The sequence below is a fragment of the Falco peregrinus genome, chromosome 4, assembly GCF_023634155.1.
Source record: "Falco peregrinus isolate bFalPer1 chromosome 4, bFalPer1.pri, whole genome shotgun sequence".
NCBI lineage: Eukaryota > Metazoa > Chordata > Aves > Falconiformes > Falconidae > Falco > Falco peregrinus.
The window spans coordinates 57155231-57177620 of record NC_073724.1 but is presented as its reverse complement, the minus strand read 5'-3'; the positions used below and the strand labels follow the sequence as shown (position 1 = coordinate 57177620).

General features: G+C 37.3%; 1 protein-coding gene across 3 annotated transcripts in view; it reads left to right on the top strand.

The window, feature by feature from the left end:
• TFDP1 (transcription factor Dp-1) overlaps positions 1–20774 on the top strand; it is a 49680-nt gene extending 28906 nt beyond the window's left edge. For 2 of the 3 annotated variants that reach the window (XM_055801913.1, XM_055801912.1), the window contains exons 4-12: positions 724–830; positions 5159–5280; positions 6587–6752; positions 6946–7092; positions 10669–10737; positions 12060–12211; positions 12983–13149; positions 13733–13814; positions 19429–20774. In XM_055801913.1, the coding sequence (XP_055657888.1) occupies positions 724–830; positions 5159–5280; positions 6587–6752; positions 6946–7092; positions 10669–10737; positions 12060–12211; positions 12983–13149; positions 13733–13814; positions 19429–19576 (1160 nt within the window). In that variant the 3' untranslated portion in view covers positions 19577–20774. The remainder of the gene's footprint in view (positions 1–723; positions 831–5158; positions 5281–6586; positions 6753–6945; positions 7093–10668; positions 10738–12059; positions 12212–12982; positions 13150–13732; positions 13815–19428) is intronic. The other variant, XM_055801914.1, reaches the window with a different exon arrangement.
• Positions 20775–22390: the final 1616 nt, after the last annotated feature.

The following is a 22390-nucleotide window of genomic DNA, read 5'->3' as shown; positions in this document are numbered from 1 at the left end:
AGCACGGAGCATCAAATTGCTAGAGGATACCTGGCTTAGTGTTGTTTTTTTTTTAGTTTAACTTTTGTTTTACATTGCTTAAGACTTGCTTACCTATCAATGCTGACTCTGGATGGCTTATGAAGAGGAAGAGAGCTGCTTTCCCTGCAGGGTTGGTCTACTGTGTTGGATATATTTTGCTCAGATACTGGATTCTTGAAGACATTTGCTCTTTAATTCCTTGCCTTCAGCTGGGAGGGGACAGTTAGAGGAAAGTTGGGAATGTTCTCTTGGAAAGGCCTGTGCTAGCCAGATTTTATCTCCTGTAGACCAGCATCCTCAGAAGGGTTTGTCATTTGCTGGGGCATGGGGCGTGTTTTTCAGGTGGTGGCACAAGATTTCAATAGTTGCAAAGGATAAGGGTAGAAGAGAAGGGGGCTGTGCTTTGTCAGATGCCCACTGCCTCTGTTACTCTGCTTTGAGAGGAAGATTGGAATACAAGGAATTAAAACATGTTCATACTAGATCACTGACCTGTAAGGTTATATAGAGGAAAGCCTGAGATAATATATTATGAATCTTGATTTTGGGTTTTTTGCTTCAAATGTGTAAATGCTACGTTGATATTGACTCTCTGCTGTTCAGAGCTAGTTAATATTAAGCATTGGTGATAGAGATGAAACTGGAATTGCTAAAATAATACAATGTGGCTGACCTGAAGCTATCTACTTGTATTTGTTTTAGGGGTTGTTTCTCTATTGGCTGTTCATCCTTCTACAGTAAATACGCTTGGAAAACAGCTCCTGCCAAAAACATTTGGACAGTCTAACGTCAACATTGCACAACAAGTGGTAAGGAGACTTTGTGGTGTTTTTTATTGCTTGTGCTGTTGCTTATGCATACTGTAAATCTGACTTGTACCTTGGTAGTCATTATACTTGGCATGTACAGATAGTCTAAGCTTGTTTCTAATTTTAATAGACTTACAGTAAAACAAATCTTCTTTTGCATAAAGAAATGCAAAGATGACTCTCTAATCAATATGCAGATGCCTGAATATTCAGGTGATTATATCTTTTGCTAGTCCTGCCACTTAAAATCAGTGGCTCTTTCAGATTCTGCTGTGAAATCTGACATAGGGAAATGTAAAGTAAGTCCATCAGCACATTTTTATTGAGATTGAAGTTACGTGGAACAAAATGCAAAACAACTATGTTTCTGTGTGCTTAATGTAGATAACCTTTTGCTTAAATATTTACTTCGAGCTTTGTGTGAGGTACATGAAACCAGAGCTTTCAAAGAATCTAATAATGTAATAGATAATACATAGGTTATGAGAAGTCAATTTTATAGTCATCAAAATTAAAATGTAGTGATCTGAAAAGAGTTGGTCTCAGTTCATCTTCTGGAAAGCAGCTGTAATGTGTAAACATCTGAAATGGAATGTCTTGTATTTGGGTTTCTTCTTGATAGGAAAGCAGTTTCCCATCTGCCTTTCCCAATGCTAAGCTCTAAGGAGTGTTTTATAATTGAGGCTGCCTGAAGCTATAAACTGTACCTCTTCAACTGTGTAAGTGTGGTGCAGGTGATCCACTGTGCTGCATTCCTGGCAGTGGTGGTGAATTAGCTACTTCCCGCAGCCACTTGGAAGTTCAAGTGTAGCAAAATGAGTTTAAGTGAAGAAATCACACATTCATTAGGAGGTGTTTTATTAGTACATTTCCAAACAAGGAAATTCAGAGTCATTAGGCATTCTTTTAATTTAAAAATCAGTAACCAGCAGTAGGAGGACAATGTTTGAACTGGATCATAGGCCATAATGGCACAGAGAGGGGTCCCTTTTGGGTATTACTGTGAGACTGTGGATGTACTTGGGTTTAATATTGAAAATTAAATGCTCTTCCAAGTAACTTACAAAATCTTTTCTTAAAGTACAAAAACCAGGGGATGATAATGTGATTACAGCTCATCTGATGCTTTTTTAAACTTTAAACAGGGAGTCAATGTTTATGTATACACAAAAACAATTCTTGTGTCTTTCATCACAAGTTTAAATTGACAAATCCTCATCTGTTATCTGTGATTAATTTTACATCATAACTTTATAGAAAAAAAAAGATTCTGAAATAATAACTACTATTAATGGTGGTTTTGTTAGTATGATTACTGTGGGAAATGTACATTTGCAATCATAATTTTTTTCAGCACTTTAAGTCTTACTCTGGACATATTAGCACTCATTTTTTGTGAAAGAAGTGCTCATACCAGCACATTTGTATTGGCAGTTACCAGTACAAAATCAGATGCTTAGTTGTGTGTTGTTAAAGATTAGATGGAGGTTTTGTTTTGTGTATATATCTATATATACACGTTTTCTGTTGTATATGTATCTAGCTGTATATGTTTATATATGATTTTCTGTTGCAAATTTCTGGTGACTTTACAGTTCTGAAGGAAATAGCAAGAGCTATAAACAAAATTACCTCTAGAATCCTGAAAATGGAGGAAATAAATGTTCTGTCAATGTGCAAAATGTTTTTGGGGAGCAGAGTTGAGGAGTTGGCTTGTGAACCTACTCAACTTTCTAACCTTTGAGTGCTAAAACCAGGTTTTTAACGCTTAATTTTCTGAGCACGTGTTCTTTGTTCAGGTTGTATGATTTCTTGTTCTTAATAATGTCCCCATGTAAGTTTTTCTGTTGAGTACAGTGAAGTGGGAGGGTGGGCTGTCTTGCTGCTTTCCCTGTTGTCCTGATCTTTTTATCAAGGAGCTCAACTGTAATCTTGTTCTTTTTTTGCAATCAGGAAACTTCAGAGAAGCAGCAGGCACTTCTTTTTCTGCTTTTGTCCACACTCTACTTCATCCCTGTTTTCTCTAAAGACATCCTCTAATTCTATCTGTAAGCTTTCATTTTAGGGTGCCTCCAGTGACTTGATACTACTTAACTCATTTCATTCATGCTCTTTTTCATTCAAAGTCATTGTTGTTTATGAACTTGTGAATAAAAGTTAGGGGCGTTAACATTTCTGTTAAGGAGACAGTATTACTGAGTAATTCCTCAGATGATTCTGAAACTCTAGACTGTAGAGTTTCTTAATATTCTTCCTTAATAGTGGTACATCAAAGCATATAATTCTGGGTAGTTTGCAGATTTTTGTGAGTTAGAATGGGAATGCAGAGCAAGTTTTGAATGCATTAAACAGGCTTCACTTTTCCACTCTGGAAATGAGCCTGTGAATTTGTACACGCATCCATTTATTCCTGTGTATTGTTGAGTATTTCAAGGCACTGCTGAGCCCAGTAGATGTCCAGGGTTTGCTGCTGCCAAACGTTTTTTACCCAGCTGTAATTCCACCCCTTTCCCTGTACTGGTTGGCTTTCGTCTTACTGCGCAGTCATACAAATTTTGGATGTGGCACTAGGGTGATAGTGGGACTGCTTGTGGATTTAAGAAGCTAGGAAATAGTGGGACCCTCTAATTTTAGCTTCTGCAAGCAAGATATTGAATCATCTCTTCCAGTCCTCTGTAACTACATCCAAAAGAATAAAAACTGGCTAACAGCTTTCTTCTGTTTTCTGCATTGTCTACGTTACTTGAATAGCACATGGGTGGTTTTTGCAGTCCTTTGAGACATTTGGTGAACCAGACCAGTCAATAGCAGAACTGATAGTATTTTTTCCACGGGGGAAAAGTGAGCATGTGTGCTGTGCCAGTTTGGCATCCCTCACCCTCTTTCTGTTTTCCACAATCAGAAATTTTGGTTATGAAAAGTAGTAGAGGAGATTAGTTGACTTTCCATAAGAATTAGAAACATTTTAAGTATGGAACAAAGCTGCTGGAAAGGGGCGTAGGCCCTAAGATTTTCCAGCTGTCAGAAGTGGTTGTAACAAACTTGTATATTAACTCATAGGAGAGGTGGTATAATATAAAGTCACAGTATTTGGGAAAAAATGGCAGCTGTTTGTCCTTCCAGGTAGCTGAAATCACGATAGCCAGTAGACCACCTTTTGCATTTAAAGGTGATTCAAATTTTGATTAATTTTAACTTTCACCCATTCAGTGTTTCATTTGGGGTTTTCAGTTTTTCTATTGTACTCGTGTTGGGGCTAAATTATTGAAGATAGCCTGAGGAAGAAACTTCAAATTTTGTTGGTGAGCCAGAATGTGGCTGCTGGAAAATGCAGCAAGCCTGTGGGTGCTTATGAGTTTAGGTACATTTGATGTATGTTTCACTTCACTGATGTTAGGGGTGCAGCATGCTGTTTCCATTGGGAAGTAAATGTTCCCCTCAAAATAGGCATATTTGTCTACAAAATTGAAATCTGTACAGTATCATTTTGTTTTCCTAAATAAATATTCTCTAGACAGTTACTTTTATAACATTTCAAAGATAAAAAAAAATCATCTGCAAAAGTGGGAGTTCTGCTTCAGCTAGCTTCACAGATCAGGAGAGCATGGCTCTGTGTGCAAATATATGTATTACTCATGATCAAATTAGCACATCTTCAGGACTACTTGTAAGCTGGAAGACTGTGATCAGCTGAGTGCGTACTCATAACATGTTCAGAGTGGAAGGGTTTTGCTTAAACTGGTCTCAGCCACTGCAGTGATAAAAGACAGTTAGTTGGCCCTTGCTCTTCCTCGCCTCTAACATGCTTGTATTTTGGGTTTGACTCTGTAGTCATAGAGACTTGACTGCAGGAGAGAATTTTGACTTCTTTGCAACAGCTCTGCGTTTTCTCTCTGCTTCTAGTGATTTGAAGCTTGTTTCCTATGTTCATATTTTAACTGTAATTTACTGCAACTTCTTTATGTGTAGTTTGGTGCAGTGGTTTTGTTCTCCTTTTTTCCCTTTTTCTTTCAGTGGGGAAGAGGGCATGTGTGTTTTAATCTTGTCTAAGTTAGTATTGAACAGTGTTAAGAAATCCAGCAGGCATGAAAAGCTCATTTAAGAAGGATAAAACATAAATGCTCATTACTTAGGGAGTGCTCTAACTGTATGGACTGTAGTCTGATGTTTTTTTGCTGGTATGTATGAATTCAATGCATCTAATAGAAGTAGGTAGAAAAAAATTTCTACTGTTTTTTAGATAATGCATCAATTGAACCATGCAGCATATGAGTATCTTGGAATACTTACTGACAAACATTTTCCAAATTATTTTATCTTTACTGTAGGTTATCGGTACACCTCAGAGACCTTCAGCGCAAAATACTATCCTGGTAGGAAGTCCACATACACCTAACACACATTTTGTATCACAGAACCAGACTGGAGATTCTTCGCCATGGTCTGCTGGGTGAGCAAAAGAAAAGTTACAAAGGACTAATAAATTGTTTGGAACTTCTGTTCTAAATGTTCACTGTGATATTGTGTGTACTCTTCAGGGTAGCAGTGTGAGAGACAGTGTTTATCTTTCCATCAAGAGCATTTCAACATTAAAGTATATTGTATTAGAACTGGCAATAGTCACTCAAGAATGAATACCCACTTATTTGTTGTAAAAGGAACTAGAATATTTTCTGTAAACTCTTGACAGATATTTATATTACTTAGATTAGGAGAATTTAGCTCCTAAAAGGACACAGAAATTCATCTGATGATTCAGTTTTTGATTTGGCATTTCTGTTTTGTTGGTGTATTTCCAAAACAATACAGTACGTTTCAGATTGAGCAAGTGTATCCTGAAGTATCATTCGAAAAAAAAATGTAGTCCTTACTGGGAAAAAAGTGTTAGATACAATGAATGCATTCTTTTGGTGCTTTTCTCATGTAAGTTTTGTTTGAAGGGCCTCTTGTTAAATGTAATTGCTTTAAGACCAAATTTATCATCAGTGTCTTGTTACACATAGAATTCTACTTTGAAACTACACAGTGAAATGAGATGTAGAGAATTGAGAGGTTTCATTGCAGATACTAATCTTTTATATATATTTTATTTATTTATTTATCTTTTCACTCAAATTATAAGAAACTTTTTATTTAAAAGATATGCAGGAAACTGTTGCACTTGTAACTTTGAAGTTTCCATGGTAATTTTATACACTGTATAACTTCAGATCTGTGTTTTAGTAATAGTGTAATGTTTAGTGAGTTCAACCGTTATCAGACTTGGTTCAGTCAGTTCAGACTTACATAGCAAATAATCAATCTAATTTTTTGTGGTCAACTAGATGGGCTGTTTAAATAAATAAAAAAAAAATAATTAAAAAGACAAAACCCCCAAAAAAGTTACCTTCTGTAATTTACTTTTCATATTTTAGCATTTATCCCCCATCCCTTCTTTGTCTTGAAGATTGGAAGGTTTTCTTTATTGACTTCTTCAAGGAATATCACTATTGTTAACTTACTCTCTGCTACTGGAGCTAGCAGAATTGCCAAAAGAATGAATTTGTACTGTGCTTCAGGATCAAGACATTAGAATTGTTAACTACTGTAAATTGTAGAGGGGAAAAAAATTATAGGAAAAAATGTTGGGAAGGGGTGAGAAGCAGAACAAAAGGGAAGGCTTGTTTTTTTACAGCGGTGTGCCTGTATTTGAAAAAGAGACATTAAATATTCAAAAGTTCAAATCTTCTTAAAATATATATTATACGTATATTTAGGAAGCGGAACAAAAAAGGAGAGAAGAATGGCAAGGGTTTACGTCATTTCTCTATGAAGGTTTGTGAGAAGGTACAAAGAAAAGGAACCACCTCATACAATGAGGTGGCAGACGAGTTGGTTGCAGAATTCAGTACCACTGATAATCACATTTCACCAAATGAATCAGTAAGTATATGGGAGGTCAATTACACGTGAACTGAATGGGGGAAGAGAAATTTGTTTTGAGACTTGTATTTCTTTTCCTGCTGCTAAATGAAACAGTTCAGACATTACCTGAGTTTACCCATTTACTGTAATATATTTATTTTCAAATATTTTTGACACGGGTATGTTTTTGATTAATGCGCTATGTCTACAGCAGGCTTATGACCAGAAGAATATTAGACGACGTGTCTATGATGCCTTAAATGTCCTTATGGCCATGAACATTATCTCTAAGGAGAAGAAGGAAATCAAATGGATTGGTCTACCTACTAACTCTGCTCAGGAATGTCAGAATTTAGAGGTATATATATTAGGAAGTTCACAATGGCTTTGTCTTTGAATAAATGTTTACAGCTTTAATATGTTCTGATATAACATATGCATGTGATCTTCTGAGATAGCAAGGTATTAGAGTGTGGTCCTTTTTGACTCTTAAAATTTTATTTGTGTTTACAGTAGAACACATTTAAACTTCCAGATTGCTTAAAGGTATTTTAATTTTTCTAGGTCAGAAATACGGTTCTGTCACAGCTTTTGTAGTATATGCAAAATGGTTCCGAGTGGAAGTTAATCAAACTGAAAGATGAATGTGTATTTCCAACATTGCAGTAGTGATGCTCAAGAGTCAGGAAGGTTTTCCTGACACCAGCCAAATAATACATCAGTGATGACAGTTGTTGCATGTATATTAGTATATATGTGCATTGCTCCTTCTTTGTTGCTGCAGGTCTTACATATTTCTTGCAGGTCTTACATGAACGTGTCGGACTTTTTTGCTGCATGTCTTGGATAAGAAGTAAAATGTTTTATACTGAAAGGCATTTGTAAGTTCTGGCAGGATATTTTTTTTTAGCATCCTGAGATTTGCAGGATAGTAAAGTTTCTGAGGCTTACTGAAGTCAATTCACTTTATCAGAGTAGAATGAGACTTTGTCTTTATTCTTAATAAGCCTAAATTCCTTTCAGTGGGATGGAAAAGTCAGTGTGGAAGCTGACAAATTGAAAAAAAATATTTTGGAATCTTATCTACAGAGGGCTAATTCTATGGAGATTTTTGTTTGATACTGATAATTGTTTTTTTGGTTAGTACTGTAATTGCTGTCTAGGTGAGGAAAATACAGGGTATCTAATCAAGCTGAGTTTTATTTAAATATTTATCATTCCAAGTGAAAATTATTAGTTCAGGTAAGAGTGTGTTAATAGGAGCATAAATATTAGGGTGAGTATGGAAAGTGGTTTAAAGATGACTGTGCTGTATGCTGAATAGGGAACCAGCTAGCTGGAGGGATTTTAAAAGTAGATCTCTTTGGATCTGTGTCTCAAAGTATGGCATTGCTAGTAATACTGGAACAAAAAGAAAAAGAAGTGTGGCTCATTCAGCTGGCTTTGGTGTCATAATTGTTACTGTCCTAAAGAAGAGTAGGCTAATACTAGTACTGAAGTAAAAATAGTAACTTATAATGTAATAATGCACAGTGAAGGTTCTTGCATTTAAGATGGGAACAATGATAACTTTTGATACCAAAGTCAGAATTTGTTAATTAGACGTCATAAAAGGAGGAAGTTCTGTTAACCATTAAATAATCAACCCACAAGTGTAATATGGTCTTGAAAACAGCACAAATCCTAAGATTTGTTGAGCTTACCTTACTGAGGAAATTGCAGGATTCCTCCCTTCCCCATTATTGCTTCATGAGTATTCTACCTCCTGTTTCTACAGTCTTTGTTGGCATTTAAATTATTAGTGACATTACCTGAGACAAGTTTTACAGCGAGTTTCTTCTTAATGAGTTAGTGAAGGCTAATATTTAATTTGTGAAATTTTCAAGCCTATAATACTTTTTTTTTTACTACTACATCCGATAATCCTTAGCTTTACCCTTAAACTGTTGAAAAATCAAGCCAAAGAGTTTATAAGGGAACATATGATTTTGAGGGGTTCCCTATCAAGTATTTAGTACTTTAAGTCTTTTTAAACTTGTACTTTTTGTGTAAATTAGAATATTAGATTTGTAAAATATGTTCTGATAATGCAAGAAAGAGAGGGTGCAAGGCAATTAATAAGGCCTGTATCTCAAAGTAATATGGAAGGCAATGTAGTGTACATGGATGTCATAGGAAAATATCTCACATGAGTTGTGTTAATTTTTTTTGGGGAGGGACAGTTATTTGACTTTTTTTCTGATGCTAAATTGTAAGACTTGATCCTACCTTTTCTTTCTTTCTTTTTTTTTTTTTTTTAATATCATGCCTTTTTCCAGCTTTTTTCAACTGTGTACACTTCTGCTTTTTTTTTTTTTTTTTGTTTTTACCAAAACCGAAACTGCATTCATGTAAATTTTTAACTCTGGTCGTTTTCTTGGTAGTTGCATATGTTAAGGACCTGAGAATGAAAGTTCTTGAGTTCTTGTTCAGACCAGCGGTCCATCTATCCAGTATCTTGCCTGACAGTAGCAATTACCTAGGAAGGAGTATAAAATTAGAGAAAGTGATGTTTTCCTGTAATTTGTTCAGGCATAACCTGAGACAGATACAGTATCCTTCTATTTAGTAGCCCTCAATTTTTCTTTCACAAATTTTCACTTTGTACAGTTTGCTTCTAATATTGAATCGTTTGTGGCAGAGAGTTTCAGGTACATTAGAAACTTTTATTAGGTATTAGAAATACCTTTTATTTGGTTTTGAACATACTATATTTGATATACTTCTGATTTTTGATATTTTGTTTTGATTGGAAGTGATGGTGACCTGGTAATTCCTTATTCACTTTCTCCATCCTATTCATGGTTTTATACATAACTCCCATGTTCTCCCCCATTATTTCGTTCTGCTTTCTATAGAGTCCTAGTTTATTTATTTTATTCCCTTTTATGGAATCTGTTCTGTACTATTGATTATCCTGATTGTTCTTTGGTATGGTCTTTTTGAAACAGGAACAACTGAAATACAGAATTCAAGATGTAAACACTCTGGTTCATACACTGATGTAGTGATAATTTGTGTTTTGTTCTCCGTTCCTTGCCTAATAATTCAGAGTTTTGACTGCTGTAGTATACTGAGCTGATGGGCTTTGTAGATTACTGTGATTTAAGATCACTACTTAATGTTATTTTATTTCTAAAATATGCATGGGTGGGATTATGTTTTCTCACACATATCACATTACACTTACCAAAATAATTTTGATTAATATAATCACTCACACACACACAAGACACTTCCAGTGTGCTTTATGATAAGCTCTCTTTTTACTATGCCAGGTAATACAACATAGTCAGCAGATTGTCACCTTGCTGTTCATCCCCTTATTCTGACCCTTTATAATTTGAATTACACTCTCAAAGTCCTTGTGGGAATCTGCTGGTGAGCTTCTTCCACTGAAGAAGCTGTTTATTCCCTACCATTTTGTCTCCTATCTTTTGTGTTACTATTTAGTATGTATTCAATACTGTGAGGACTTAATCTTGGGCAGCTTAATTTCTTTAAGCGTCTTTGGATCTTCTCCAATACCAACAATATCACTAGACTACATCAAGTGGATCCTTCTCGTGTGCGTGCCGTTTGCCTCCTTGACAGAATTGGGATAATTCTTTGAGGTGTAACTTCTGTTTGAAAAGAGGTTTTTACCCTCTCCCTGATATATTGTACTTTGTTCCCCAGTTTTCTAATGCTGCTCTTTGTTACAGTCCCCATCAGTAGTACTGATGTGAGTCTTGATGGTTAGATCTCTAAATTATCTGCAGAACCTTAATGATTGACATCATATGCCCTACCTTCAGTTCTCTGGTATTGAAATTATTCTCAGGGGAGAAAATGTTGATATAAAATGCTACTTAAAACCAGCAAACTAACAAATCTTTTTTTTTCTGTCTTTAAGGTGGAGAAACAGAGAAGACTTGAAAGAATAAAGCAAAAACAGTCTCAGCTACAAGAACTCATTCTACAGGTACAGTCAAGGTACTCTTGTCTATAGGGCAAGGTAACTTATATCTGTATTCCTGTTGTTTTATCCCAGTGATGGGAAAATTCTACGACAACTAGAGGTGAATTTCAGGAAAAGGCATATGCAGTTTTAATTTAGCACAGTAGTTTAACTGGGACCATGCTCTTGGCCAATTGCTATTGGGCAAGCCAGCAGCCTTCCATGAGTTATGAATTCTTCTGCAGTTTAATTTATGTTTAAACAGGATCTATGCTGACAGCAGCTGTAATGCATACTGTACCCTCTGAATTTTCCAATTCAGTTCTTGTATCTGGAATGTTTTCCTGTGTTAAAGTCCATAGATAAAATTATGTGTCGGTTGGGGTTGTCTGTTCTAATGCTCGGTGTCTTGCTTTTATGGGATTTTGCTGCCTCTCCTGTGTAAGTGGCTTAACCACTGTGAAAGAGCTGCTGAACTTCTTCTGGGATTTCCCCTAGTGCACTGGGGGAAGTAGTAGTCTATCCTGTAAGTCACTGTGCTGCTGGTTCACTGGAATGTATCCCTTAGTAGCTGCACTACCTGTGCAGTAGGAATGAGAATCTCAAGGAAGGTATGCAGAAAGAAAGTACACACAGCTGTGAGACAGCAGTCACAACAGCTGTCTGATTTTTATCAGTCTCTGTGCTGGCTTTGGATTTTGTTTGTAATTCCTGTTCTTTCATTTGATTCCATGACCAGAAAAATACTTTGTTCTTAGTTTGGTGACTTAGTGTAAGATCTGTAACTTGAGTTTCAATAATTAATCTGAGTTTTTAGTTCTTAAAATTGCTAATCCTTAAAATACAAAATTCTGAAAAGAAGTTTTGGTAGGATGTGAGAGTAAAGTCACTAATCTCAGCTGAGTAATTCAGAAACCTAACATCAGACATTCAAATCCCATGTTCACTAGTTTTTAGCAAAAGTACAGTTTTAATCATACAGCTGTTCTTGTGGAGTGCAGGAGCTAGCAGGGAATAGTAAACAGTGGAAGTGGAATGCTATATGAAATTCCTTTTTCCAGTCACTCTTAATCTTGTTGTTCTGTCAAGGATCTGTCCAAGGAACTGTCCAGATGTAGTTATTAGAATGTACGTTTTTTTTCTCAGTTAAGTTTTACTGTGTTCTCTTTTTCATTATTACCATTTGTTTCTTACGTCTTAACATGCAGGAATATGGTGAATGCTCTTGTCATTTTCTGTATTTACTTGCTGCAACCATTGCTGCTATTCTCAATCTGAGGGATTTTTTTGTTAACAGGATCTTAGAGGTTTAATTCATACTTTCATATCACTATTGCTTTTTCTAGCAAATTGCCTTCAAGAACCTTGTTCAGCGAAACCGTCAAGCAGAACAACAGGCGAATCGACCGCCACCCTCCAATTCTGTCATCCATTTGCCATTTATCATTGTGAACACCAGCAAGAAGACAGTGATTGACTGCAGTATTTCAAATGACAAGTGAGTTAACAAAGTTTTCTATCTGCCTTTTGGTACACCTATCAGTTTTATGTCCGTGCTAAAGTGTTCACCTAGACTTGTTAAAAATGAAATACAAATAAATTTACTTGTGCCTTTTGTAGACTGAGAACATGACTTAAAGTTTTACCTGTCTGAAATGCATGTTGAATAGAAACAGTTTCATAGAGCTTTTTAATAAACAGAATAATTGCATTCACATTTAATAACTTATTTAAGACTTACTGTCTAGAGACGTTAGAAGCAAAGTAAGGCAGCTCTGCTGCAGTTTTGTGTCATACTTTACCAAATAGTGTTTTCCTTTTAGTTTTAACGTGATGAAATGTAACCACCAGAAATGAAAATGCGTTTTGCTTTTAGAACCGCTGTTCTCTACTTCTAGTTCAAAAAGCTAGGGTTTGCATCTGCTAAATAAAAGCTGAATATAACCATGGTTTCCCCTTGCATTTAGAAGTACTTTTAGAAAAGTTTAAAAATGTGCAAAAGTCACAGTAAGAAGAGAAATGGGAGTAAAGAAAAAATTACCAAACGTGCAACAATTTAATTAAAACTCTGTATATGTTAAACCTATTAATGATTTGTATAGTGTGTATAATTATAGTTTTAGTTGCTTGCTGTCAAATACATAAATCTTAAGATTTGATAGATTCATGTGATGTGTCACTAACACTGTGTGTTAAGCTTTTGAAATGCTGCAATTTCTGAAACTGGAAAGTCATTGAAGCCAATTGAGACTTTTTTTTTTCTCTTCAGGTTTGAATATCTATTTAATTTTGACAATACTTTTGAAATTCATGATGATATAGAAGTGCTAAAACGAATGGGAATGGCTTGTGGGCTAGAATCTGGAAGCTGTTCAGCAGAGGACCTAAAGATTGCAAGGAGTTTGGTTCCTAAAGCTCTGGAACCATATGTGACAGGTTGGTTACTCCAAGAGTTGTTTTGTTTTGCTCTTTAATATGTAACTCAAGATAAAACCATGAAAACATCCAAGATCAGTTAATTTCCACTGATTTTTATTGAAGATTTCTGACAGGCTCTCAAGCATATATGCTTTTTAGTGTACCTTAGGGAACAAATAAGAAGAGATTCATAGCAGATGTGCTGTTGCTCTTTGCAGAATCAAGTTTTGCATTACACCATGTAAGCAGATCTTTGCAGTATGTAATTCTTTAAGAGGACACCTGCAAAGGCAAAATGTAGTAAGTGCAGACATGGTGATGGCTTCTTTTGTATTGTTTCATCATTTTCATTATATAAGAATGCTGAAGACATCTGACTTGCTCACTGGAAAATAAAATGCTTTTAAATGTATTTTGAAATTTTCATGTTGCACTAGCTTATTGTTTTTTAATTATGCTATTTAGCATATAGTACATCAGTATTTTACGTTGTCTTGGGTGCAAGACTCCTTTTCTGGAGTTCAAAAGGATTAAGCATTTCCACTGAATTAGATGGGTGTGTTTTGAAGTATTCTTGAAACGCATATTGTTCATTTTACAGAAATGGCTCAGGGATCAATCAGCAGTGTATATGTCACATCTTCATCAGGTTCTGCGTCAAATGGCACAAGATTTTCAGCCAGGTAAGATGGAAATTACCAGTTAGCTTTTAAAATCTGTGATCATCAAAGAAACTTAATTAGAGGTTAAATACTTAATGAAACCAGTTCTGGTTAGGTTAAATGTTGTGTGGATATGTGTTTTAAATTACTCTCAGATGACACTTTTACTTGAATAGTGGTGGTTCTTACCAGTGTCATTAAAGAAATATTTTCCTGTGTAGTGGAAAATAAATTGATTAGGCTGGTGTTAATCCTGAATGTATTGCTTTGAGTTTGAAAAGAAAACAGATAGTTCCTTAAAGATACAATATGGGCAAGATTCTCCCTTGGTCATTAGTGTTTAACTTGAGGGGGGGAAAAAAAAAGGTCTTGTTGTCTGGATTTTAAACAGCATCAGAAGCTGGTTTAGTGATAAACAGTGACTTACGTAATTTCTGAACTTCTCCTGCTATATAAGACACTTTTCCTTATGTGGTCACTCTCACTGGTTTCTTGCTGTTGCATTAATCCAAAAGATGTCTTTCTGTGAGCTCCACTGAGTTGTAAGATGAGTCAGATATCATTGACCTGTTTAACGTTAACAAATACTTGAATTGAGCAAGCTGATTAGCTGAACAAATTATCTGTAAAAATGTTAATTTTCTACCAGTTGTTTCTGTTATGTCCAGAAACTTAGACTTATCTGAAAAGTTATTTAACTAACTGTTGTATGTGTAGTCGAACTAAATCCTATCTGGCTGAATTTAGAATTGCAGAATGGTTTGGGTTGGAAGGAATCTTAAGAGTTCATCTAGTTCACCTACATCTGCCAAGGGCAAGGACATCTTTCACTACATCAGGTTGCTCAAAAGCTCTGTCCAACCCGACTGTCAACACTTCCAGGCATTGGGGCATCCACAGCTTCTCTGGGCAACCTGTTCCAGTGCCTCACCACCCTCATTGTAAAAAATTTCTTCTGTATATAATACTGTTGGTCCCAATATGAACCCTTGAGGAACAGTGCTCATTACTGGTTTCCATTTGGACATTGGGCTGTGACTGTAACTCTTCGGTCATGACCATCCAGCCAATTTCTTATCCATCAAATAGTCCATCTATGGAATTCATGTATTTCCAGATCAGAGATAATGAATGTTGTGGGGGACTGTATCAAAGGCCTTCCAGAAGCCCAGGTGGATTACTTTGTAGCTCTTCCCTTGTTCATTGACGCATTTACTCCCTTGCAGAAGGCCAGAAGATCAGTCAGGCACAATTTACCCTTGGTGAAGCCATGTTGTTTGTCGCTAATCCCCTCCCTGTCTTCCATATGCTTCAGCATAACTTCCAGGAGGATCTGTTTCAATATTTTAGCAGGCACTGAAGTGAGGCTGGAGAGGAGAGGACAAGTTCTAGATTACTTTAGCTCTTTCCAGAACAGTGGATTTCCCATATCAGAATCACTGGCAGCCTCTGCTTTGTAAATTATTTGTGAAATTGCTATACCATTGAAATTCTTCAGGAAGTCCTAGGTTTTAGGACATTTAAACCATTTGTGTTTAAAGGCAAAAATCCTGTATTGATGGTATTTCTTTAGAGAAGGAAATATAGCTTTGTTCTTGTTCTCTGACGACAGTCTTCTGGCAGCTTTTCCTCAACCATCTGCCTTCTGTCAGTGTTGGAAGGAGGTCCTTCTAAAGATGTGGTATGTAGCTTACTTTAAAAGGCTAATGCGATTACGTTTTTAAAGCATTTCTCTTTAAAAAAACAACAACCCTTTTTGCAGATGATAGACTTGAATGTGGTACAAAAAAATAAGGAAATAACTTACAAGGGAAAGTTAAGCTCAGGGATGTGCAGGACTAGCAATGGTGAAGAGTGTGGTTTATGCTCCAGGCCATTCCAGCTGCCCAGAAAGGTGTGGAAAGTTCTGCCTGTTACGTGCTAGGGAGCTGAAGCGTGGATAGGAATAGTGCCAATATATCTTTAGAGAAGCAGAACTTAACATGGTACATAAAATCGCCTGTTTTCACTGAGGTTCCCTCTGTGATAATGAGCATGGTGTTAGTGAAAAAGAGCTCATGTATTTTTAATACTTTGAAATTTGAATAGGCCACTACTAGCCAGAGGCCAATAGAAAACCAGAGGATGACTGTTGTTTCGTTATCTTAGTGAGAAACACAAGAGCTCCTACCACTTCTGTATATTAGGAGGTTGGAAAAGGGGAGTGACAAATTATGTGTAATTATAGTACATACATAAATATTCATGGCAATGGGAAACTAGAAGATGTGTAGCTTTTCTGCTACCAAAAATTTCTGGCAAGGCAGATAAAGGCTATAAATTTATTTAGCAATGTCTCTAAAGAAAGTCTGCAGAAAACTGAAGATGCTGCTACCAATGCCTTCATCCCAGTTTCTTTGTCTTGCTAGGGTACTCAGGTTATGAAATCCAGTTCCATTTTTATCAGAAAGAGGGGAGACAGGATTTTGCGTTTATACTTTCAAAGATCACAGAAACACAAGAGTTAAGCTTTTTTTCTTTGTTTTTGAAACTGCTTCTGCAGATAATTTAAGTCATCTGACTACAGCTAGACTGATGTCTTAGTATCTTCCTTTTGGATAAGTGTGCAGGATGGCAGAAACTCTTGAAAGTGTCTCAATGGATATGTTTTCCTTGTGAGCTTCTGTTGTTTAGCCCTGACTGGCAGTTAAGCACCACACAGCTGTTCACTCACTTGCCCCCAGTGGGGTGGGGGAGAGAATCCAAAGGGTGAAAGTGAGAAAGCTCATGGGCTGAAGTAAAGACTGTAATGGGTAAAGTAAAAGCCACGCACACAAGTAAAGCAGAACAAGGGCATTATTCACCACTTCTGTTGGCAGGCAGGTGTTCAGGCATCTCCAGGAAAGCTGGGCTCCATCATGCCTAACAGTTACTTGGGAAGACAAAACATCATCATTCCAAACGTGCCCCCCTTCCTCCTTCTTCCCCCAGCTTTATATGCTGAGCATGACGTCATACGGTGTGGTACCCCTTTGGTCAGCTGAGATCAGCTGTCCTGACTGTGTTCTCTCCCAGCTCCTTGTGCCCCCCCCATCCTGCTCACTGATGGAGTGGGGTGAGGAGCAGAAAAGGCCTTGATGCTGTGTAAGCACCGCTCAGCAATAATTAAAACATCCGTGTATTATCATATACTAAATGCAATACACAACATTTTACTAGCCACTAGGAAGAAAGTTAACTCTGTCCCAGTTGAAACTAGGACAACTTCTGGGGTGTGCCCCTACAATTTCATTCTGTGTGATGGCAGACCATTGAATTAGCTCCATACAACAACAGTGTGCATAGAAACATATCACAGAATGGTTTGGGTTGGAAGGGACCTTCAAAATCATCTAGTTCCAACCCCCCTGCCGTGGGCAGGGACACCTTCCACTAGAACCGGTTGCTCAAAGCCCCAGGGTTGCTTTCCAGGTGTGGGGCATCCACAGCTTCTCTGGGCAACCTGTGCCAGTATCTCACCACCCTCACAGTAAAGAATTTCTTCCTAATACCTAGTCTAAATCGACTCTCTTTTAGTTTAAAATGATGACCCTGTGTCTTACCACAACAGGCCCTGCTGGAAGGTCTGTCCCCATCTTTCTTGCAAGCCCCCTTGAAGTACTGGAAGGCTGCTATGAGGTTTCCCTAGAGTCTTCTCTTCCCCAGGCTGAGCAACCCCAACTGTCTGTCTGTCTTCACAGGGAGAGGTGCTCCAGCCCTCTGATCATCTTTGTGGCCTTTCTCTGGACTTGCTTCAACAGGAGGCCATGCCCTTCTTATGTTAAGGGACCCCAGAGATGAAGGCAGTACTCCAAGTGGGGTCTCACAAGAGCCAAGTAGAGGGGGAGAAACACCTCCCTCAACCTGCTGGCCACACTTGTTTTGGTGCAGCCCAGAAAGCCAACCGTATCCTGGGCTGCAAAGTGCACTTGCGATACATGTTGAGCTTTTGTCCACTAGCACCCCTGAGCTGTCCTCCTCAGGCCTCTGAATCCATTCTGTTCCCAGCCTGTATTGATACTGGGAGTTGTCCTAACCCAGGTGCTTGTGCTTGGCCTTGTTAAACTGCGTGAGGTTCACACTGGCCCACCTCTCAAGCCTGTCAAGATCCCTCCAGATACCATCTGTTCCCTCCAGCATGTCAACCACACCACTCAAGCTTGGTGTTGTCAGCAAACTTGCTGAGGGTGCACTCGATCCTGACGTTCATGTCGCCGACAAAGATGTCGAACAGCACAGGTCCCAGTATGGACCACTGAGGAATGCCACTCATCACCGGTCTACACTTGAACATTGAGCCATTGACCACAACTCTTGAGTGTGATCATTCAGCCAGTTCCTTGTCTACCAAGTGGTCCACCCATCAAATCCATGTGTCTCTGGTTTAGAGACAAGGATATGTCATGCAGAACAGTGTTAAAAGCTTTGTGTGAGTCCAGGGAGATGACATCAGTTGCTCTTCCCTCATCCGTCACTGCTGTAACCCCATCATAGAAGGCCACTAGGTTAGTCAGGCACGGTTTGCCCTTAGTGAAGCCATGTTGGCTGTCCTCCTCATTTACCATGTGCCTTAGCATAATTTCCAGGAGGATCTGCTCCATGATTTTACTGGGCGCAGAGGTGGGACTGGCTGGCCTGATTGATTGTGTACATTGGCTGGATTGAAAAATAACTTTGCAAACATTTTTGAAATCAGTTTTTTAATGATAAATGTATTTCAAGTTAGAAATACTATTTCTGTGATTTTTAGAAAAACACTTCAAGAATTTGTGACCAGGTTTAATAGTTTATCAAACTATTGAGAAAGTAAACAATAAAAAAGGTTGGCAAAATGCAAGTAATAATGGAATGTTCTAGCTCTATCAAAGTAAAATATTTCTGGATACAGTTAATTCATCTGGGAACAAGCCATTTCAGACCATATCTGCAATGTGTGTGTGCATTTTGGTGGAGAAAGAACATACTCAAGTAAGAAGTTGATACTCCAGACAGTGGATTTTCAGTGGAGGAATACTCACACAAAGGGAAAAATATGAGATGCCACAGTGGTTGGGTTTTTTTCATTTGGGGGTTTTTTGCTTGTTGTTTTTTTTTTTGTTTTTAAACTAGAAAAGTATAATGAGAATAAAACAATTCCAAGTTAGAAATAACAGCTTATGTAGCAATGATAGTTTGCCATGTAATAACAAGGAATTATGGAGAAGCTATTAATTCCTCAATTTTCCATATCTTTGAATCAAGATTAATGCTTCTGAAAGGTATGATTCACTTGTGATGCAAGTGTCCAGTGCTTCATAAAAATATTAAAGAGCTTAGGTAGCTGTGTAGCCTTAACACGAAATGTGCTTTAGCAGAAACCTGGGAAGCATACTTCTAAGGTGCCTGTGAAAGGATTTAATCCTTTTAATCCTTCCTTAGTAAGAACCATTTCAAAATTACTTCAACTGTTTCTGCCTTTTGAGAAACAACTTGGAACCTATATTAAAGACAGTTTATAAAGTAGCAGTGGCAAATTCATTAAAGGAATGGAATAGATACATGAATATATTTAAGAGCATAGTAAACTGGGAAAAACCATTAAGCAATGCCAACTGGTCTCTTTCTTCCCCCCCCCCAGTGATTTTTCCAATGGTGGAGATGGGATGTTGGCTACAAGTTCCAATGGATCTCAGTACAGTGGCTCCAGAGTTGAAACACCAGTTTCTTATGTCGGGGATGACGATGACGACGACGATGATTTCAATGAAAATGATGATGACGACTGATGCCCTTTGCTTGTAGACTATTTTTTGTTCAAATTCAGCAAGCTTCAGGAATAAATTGTTCTAGGGAGAAGTGTCTCAAATTACTTTGCCCCATCCCTCAAGGAGAATATCGGTAAGCAGTTCTGAGTTTAGAAATTGCACCTCTGATAAGCAAACAAGGATTGTTTTATGTAGGATATTTTTAAATGTGGTGTGGATGTGTGTTTTTGATACCAGTGTGTTAATGCAGAGCCTTTATTTACTCTTGTTTTAGGGGTTTTTGGTTTGTTGGTTGTTTTTGTTTGGTTTGTTTTTTTTTTTTTTTTTACTTGAAGGAAAATGGATTTTTGCCCCAAATGTTCTTGCGAAGTTTGCTAAATTAAATGTAGACACACCATTGAGAAATAAAATGCTATCCTTCTGTGGAAAATGAATACACTGAATGGCAATTTATTTGGAGTGTATTTTGATTATGCCACTTTTTGAGGGATAGTGAGCTAATGTAGTAGTGTTTTTTGTTAATCACACAGTGTCCAAAGAACCAAACAAGAAAGATACGTCCTACTTTTTTACATGTTAAATTCCGGAAATGTTGTTGTGAACTTATTTTCCCTTAAATTATATCTAACATTAAGATTCCATCAAGTTTATATACTTTTCACTGTATGTTGGGACATATGAATTACAAAGATTTTGGCAAATGTTTACTGCCAGTTGGTGCAGCTATATAAAATGTCTTGAAGGTTTGGAATGATTTATTGCTTATGGTAAAATTTGCCTGATTTCTTACAGGCAGACTTTGGAAACTTTTTATTATATAGTTGTTTACATACTTATAAGTCTATCATATAAAGACATGTACTGAAACAAATGTTTGTATTTGTTTCATAAGCATCTTCCTGTAATCTATTATAAAGTTGAAATTAAATATAGAGAATGTTTTAAGTTTTTTAACTCAAAATTTGTCAATCATTTTTAATAGTTCATTTTTATAAAAGGAATTTCAGGGCAGGTGGTAGTCTTTTAAAATCTATTCACAAACAATTAACTGCACAAATACTGTCAGCTGCCTATTCTAAGACAGTAGTCTTTTTATTGAAACACAAATAAACTTTTCTGTAATATTTTATGGAATATAAAGAGACTATAATTGTTTGACTTGTTTAACCTTGGCACTGTTAGTTTTTATTAATAAAACGCGCATGGGCATTTTTAACAAGCTCTGTGGTTTTTCTAATTTTAGGGTTATTTTAGAACATTGCACTTGCTCTCATCACAAGACCTAGAATTAACTGTCTCAGGATACTGCATCTACACTATAGAGGGCCCAGATTTTTTGCTTTGATTTAGTGATTTGATCTTATAGCTCTTGGTGACTTGCGATGCAAAAAGCAGTATCTTACCCTGTATACTCTCTTCTTTCGTGTCTCCTTTTTAAAATCATGTTGCTTCTCAGCATGTCAGGCCAATCTTAGTACTCCAATCCATCTTCTTTGTTTAAAAACCCGCACTTACGGTCCTAACTTTTCGTCTTGTATTCCTCAGTCCTAGCTCTGTGGTACGTTCCCATGTCCTCAGAACAGGAATCTACTTTCCATATACTTCCTACCTTAAACTTTTCTGTTAGATCGCATCCTCTGCCCTCACCTCACCTGAAAGGGCAGGTTACTGAGCTGGCTCGGTCACTGCAGGCTGTGCTGTCAGAGTCAGGATTTGTTGCTTACACAAACTCCAGGGAGCCACTGCAAAGACAATTTAGTCTGGTAACTGCTGTGTCTGTGGTAAGGGCTCCTGGATGCACTTAAGCCCTGCGGTAAATACAAAATTTGTTACATGAGGTTTTTTCCTCTGAGGGATTATGCCTTGACAAATCTGTGGTAATGGGATGTGGTGCACTTGCTACAGAGCGGTTGATACTCAGTGAATGTTTTCTAATTGTATCAAACCTTGTTGTAATGAGTGAACCAAGCAAATCACTTACTTTTATGGGCCTGGGAAAACCATTGGTGAGAGCTAATTTGAATGCTTTGCTTCTCGCTGAAGGTGGCATTCTTGGCAGTGCTAATGCTAGAAGCAAGGTGGTTGTTGCAGTTGAGTCAGCTTCAAATTACCTTTGCTGTTGAATGGCAGTTTTATCTGCGGAGTCCAACAGTAGTTATCAAGGAATTTTTGACAGTCCAAGGGGATTATTCCAGTTTTCCCTTATGTTCTAAACCTCTCTAGTGTATGATCCAAGAGTTAGTACAGGGATGTTAGGTAAGGAGGGCTGAAAGCAACTGACAGTTTCCATTTGATTCTTATGAGCTGAGTAGACCTCAGATGAGACAAGGTCATGGTGGCAGTTGAAAGTGGCAAAGCATACGTTTCAAAAGACATTACTTTAGTTGCTGATGAATCTCTGAAATGGAATTCAGTGGTTTAACTGGAGTGGCTCGGGAGAATGAGTCTATATTGTATTTATGGTTGGATTCAATGATCTTAAAAGTTTTTTTCCAGCTTAAATGATTCAATGATTCTGCATTGCCTTTGTTTCAAGAGAGCTTTCTGGTAAAGGCAACAATCAGTAAAAAGAGAAAGTCCATTGGCTTTTTTAATTACTTGCTAGATTTCAGGCAGTTACCTGGTCATAGTGTTTAGGTGAAAGAGGAAGAAGAAAAAAAAGAAGAGACACCAGTGGCAATGGAGAAGGTGGAAGGGAGATTTCAGGAAGTAGTACAAGGAGGGAAACAGAAAAGAGAACAGATTTAAACTTTTAGGATCTTTACAGAGGGGCATAAAAAAAGAGAAGAAGTTGTAGGTTGGGAAGAAGTAATGAGAAGACTAGTAGTAGAAACT